At 60.9% G+C, this 3,456-nt stretch overlaps 1 protein-coding gene across 2 annotated transcripts; it reads right to left on the reverse strand.

Moving 5' to 3' along the window:
- Positions 1 to 2,692, reverse strand: Dok1 (docking protein 1, 62kDa (downstream of tyrosine kinase 1)). 2 transcript variants are annotated; one of them, XM_013034650.1, is made up of 5 exons: positions 2,604 to 2,692; positions 2,015 to 2,317; positions 1,785 to 1,890; positions 1,414 to 1,598; positions 1 to 1,174 (listed from the first exon to the last, which is right to left on the reverse strand). In XM_013034650.1, the coding sequence occupies exons 1-5, from the start codon at positions 2,661 to 2,663 to the stop codon at positions 365 to 367; spliced, it is 1,464 nt and encodes a 487-aa protein (XP_012890104.1). In that variant the 5' UTR covers positions 2,664 to 2,692; the 3' UTR covers positions 1 to 364. The 2 variants fall into 2 exon arrangements, with proteins under 2 accessions (XP_012890104.1, XP_012890102.1); XM_013034648.1 differs by having other exon boundaries at positions 1,414 to 1,890.
- Between the last annotated feature and the right edge of the window lie 764 nt (positions 2,693 to 3,456).

Genomic DNA, 3,456 nt, shown 5'->3' on the forward strand with positions numbered 1-3,456 from the left:
TTAAACTCAAACTGACTTTAATGCAATCTTTTTTAATGTAAAAAATACATCTCTGATAAAGAACAGTGCAGGGAAAAAGATCAAGGCAACCTCTAAACAGGCACCTCAAACTGCACCCACACTGACTGAGTACCACTTTTCACAGACCTGGTGCTCCTTGGGGAATGTAGAGGTGCTAACCCTTGGCTGAGGTCACCCCTCAGCTGGGCCATCTGCTCCACTTCCTAGGACTTCCTGGAACTGACAGTCCTTCCTCTGACCCCTCTGGTCCTCAGGTTTCACATGAGTCCCTCCCACCCTCTTGTTCCTGCTGGTTCTAACCAGCTGCTTTGATTCCCAGTGCCATCTTCCCATGTACTCCCTTTCAGGTGGAGCCCTCTGATTTGACTTCAGCCCTGTCAGTCTCTACTCTAGAAAGCCCACAGTCCCGTCCCCCTGAAGCCCCACTTTTCTGGACCTTACTGTACAGGGCAGTGTCTTGGCTTTGGCTTTTGCTGCTGATGCTAGTCACAGTACCAGGTTCAGAAAAGGCCAAGCCCTGAGGCTTGGGAGCTGGGCGGGGCTTTGTACTTCGAGGGGGTGGCACAGCATAATCGTCAGTAGCTGGGTTGTAGGGGAGTTCATAGCCCTCCTCCTTCACCCGAGCCTGGCACCACCACGCATCCTTGGGCTCCTGAGGTAGATCATACAGGCCCCGAGGCTGAGCTGGGGCCAAGCCTTCGGGTTCATCATAGATGGGGTCCTCTTTGCAATCTGTCAACTTGGCCTTCAGCAACTGCTGCTGCACATGCTCATACAAGTCCCAATAGAGAGGTTTCTTTGACTGAACTCCCTCTTCTGCCTGGGCAGGTGTGCTGTCCACCGGGTCTGAGTATACACAGTCCTTCAAAGGGCCTGCAGGAATGCGCAGGGAATCTAAGGGCTCTGCATAGAGGGCTGGGGGGCTGCCCAGCTCCTGGGGACTAGAAGGGGAAGCCAACTTCCCTTCGGCCACCTCTCCTTCATGGGAGTCAGCTCTGAGGACATCATGTCCCTGTCCTGCCTTTCCTTGAGCCTTCTGCCGTTGAATAGCAGACTCCACTGCCTGAAAGATGTCATTTCCCTGTGTCGTCTGGAAAGTGAAGGTTCCAGGGCCAGAGGGGCAGCGTCGACCAGCCTCAAAGGAGAACATGACCTAAGGAGGAGGTGGAGGGAAACACATTACTACTAGAAGCACAATAGAGATAAGGCCACAGGTCCTGAGCTAGTTACAAGTTCAATTCAAGAACTAGTTCTTCTACAAAGAAGAGACCACCTAAGAGCCTTAATGTAGGAAGAAAAGGAAATCTAAAGGGCAGAACTTCACACCTTCCTGATCAGCCCCACCTCACCTACAGCTGCCCAACCTGACAATCCTCCCACACAGGCCCGAACCTTGTCTCGGCCATAGCGACGCAACAGCGTGTAGGGCCAGGAAAGGAGTGGCTCCAGGATCTGACTCTGAGTCCCCAAGGTGAGGAGAGTCAGTTTTTCAGCCTCTACCCTCAGCATGTAGGAACCGTGAAGGTCACAGCGCTCAGAGGCCTCAGTCCTCTGCACAGTTACCCAGAACTGGGATCCTGAAAGGAATACACAATTAGACGGGGAGTCTAGAGAGAGGGTTCTGGAGGCAGGGTGGACTGAAGAACTCACTTGAAAGTCAGATCTCAAGGTCTTCCTACTTCTCGATGCGTCCTTAGACTCTCTCATGTTCCCACTCCCCAAGAGCATCCCTCCGTCCCTGCCCAGGCTTCCCTGCCATCTACCTTCCCAGGCGGGGCTATAGAGAGAGTTCTCCAGCATCTCCAAGGCTGAAAGCTTCGGTGGGTTCTTGGGTGGGCTCTCACCCTGCGCCACGGCCCAGCCGCCTTTCTGCAATAGAGAGAGATCACGGAGGAACCCCCTTTAATCCTCCCAGTGCAGCTCCCGGGGTCAGGCGTGCCCAACTCACCCCCATTTGGACCCAGTCAGTCCCTGGGCAGCGCCAGGCCCTCACCGGAAAGGCGTTCCGACACAACGTCTGCACCCAGGCCACGCTGGACAGTGCGTCCGCCGCCAGCAGGTGTGATCGCTGGGCAGTGTCCAGGCGGAAGGCAGTGTGGCCGGGCTCAGGTGGACTCTCCATGGCCACAGGCGCGACGCTCACACACTCAGCCAGGCGGATCACCTTGCAGTCCAGGCGGCGCGAGCCCCCTCGGCCGCCGCCGCCGGAGCTCGACCCCTTGTGGTCAAAGAACTCGAGCCGCGCTACGCCGTGGGGACTGGCGGGGTAGAGCACGGCCCAGGTCTTCCTCCACCTCTGGGAGAGAGAGCGAGACGCCAGAGTGCGCGAGCAGCACGCGCCCCGCGCGCCCCGCGGGGAAGGAGGGACGGTGGGGGGGCAGGCCGACTTGATGTCGGGGGCTTCCCAACGACGCAGGTTTCCCAGGGTCTTCCCAGCACCCAGGAGGGCATACCAGGAAACGCCACGCGCTTCTCCGGGGGGCGGGTAAAGCAACTTGGACGGGACGTCCCGGGGCGCTCCCACCTGCTTCCCGCCCTTTCCTTCCAGCGGATGAAGTTCGACCTCCCCTGGTCCCCACTACCTTCGTCCCGAAGCGCTGACTCTGCAGAAAGAGCGGCCCTTCCATCACAGCCCCGTCCATGGCCCCCGGAGGTTCCTTCCGCGCTTGGCCCCGAGGTCGGAGGGCGGGGCCGGGGCGGGGCCTGCTCGGCCGGAGGCGTTCCCGCCTCTCCGCGGGCCCCTGCGGCGGGGAGGTGGGCGGGGGGGGGGACGGTGGCGGGGCAGGGGGGAGGGGAGGGAGAAGAACGCGGGGTCCCCAGATGAAGCCCAGCGGAGCGCTCCCCACGCCACCCCACCCCACCCCGGAGAGCGCAATGGGGGGGCTCCACTCCGAGAAACTTCCGTGGTTTCAGCCCCAGGGCCCTGAGCTCGCGTGTGATGTCAAACGCTTACGGTGACATCACCCGCGGGCACCCGAGGGTACCAGAGAGCCCAAATGCGCCCAGGGGGCTCCAGACCCTGCCGTTGGACTCGGGTTGGCCTGGGCTGTGTACTCCAGCAGGGGATGTGGAGGAAGGGCTGGGGCGGGGGGGGGGCAGCCTCCCCTCGCCTCGGGCACTGTCACCCGGACCACTCCGCGGTCCCGGGGTCGCTGGCAAGCCCAGCTACCTGGTCCCTGCTGCCTGCCCCCCCAGTCTGCGGGAAACGAACGCTTCGTGGAGCCTGGAGGGTCAGAGGAAGAGGAGGAGGTGGCTCTGCCGGCCGCGGCCGGCTCCACCAGGGACAGGGGGGAGACCTAGGGGAGGGAACTGGCCAGGCAGGAATGGAGGGAGAACGCGGAATGTGGGAGGGCTCAGGGGACGGGGGAGGGGCCGGCGCCAGGGGGGAGGAAGGGGGGGTCCAGTCTCCCCTGGCCGAGCACTTATTTTTTTTTT

This window comes from Dipodomys ordii, unplaced genomic scaffold (genome assembly GCF_000151885.1).
Source record: "Dipodomys ordii isolate 6190 unplaced genomic scaffold, Dord_2.0 Scaffold192, whole genome shotgun sequence".
Classification (NCBI taxonomy): Eukaryota; Metazoa; Chordata; class Mammalia; order Rodentia; family Heteromyidae; genus Dipodomys; species Dipodomys ordii.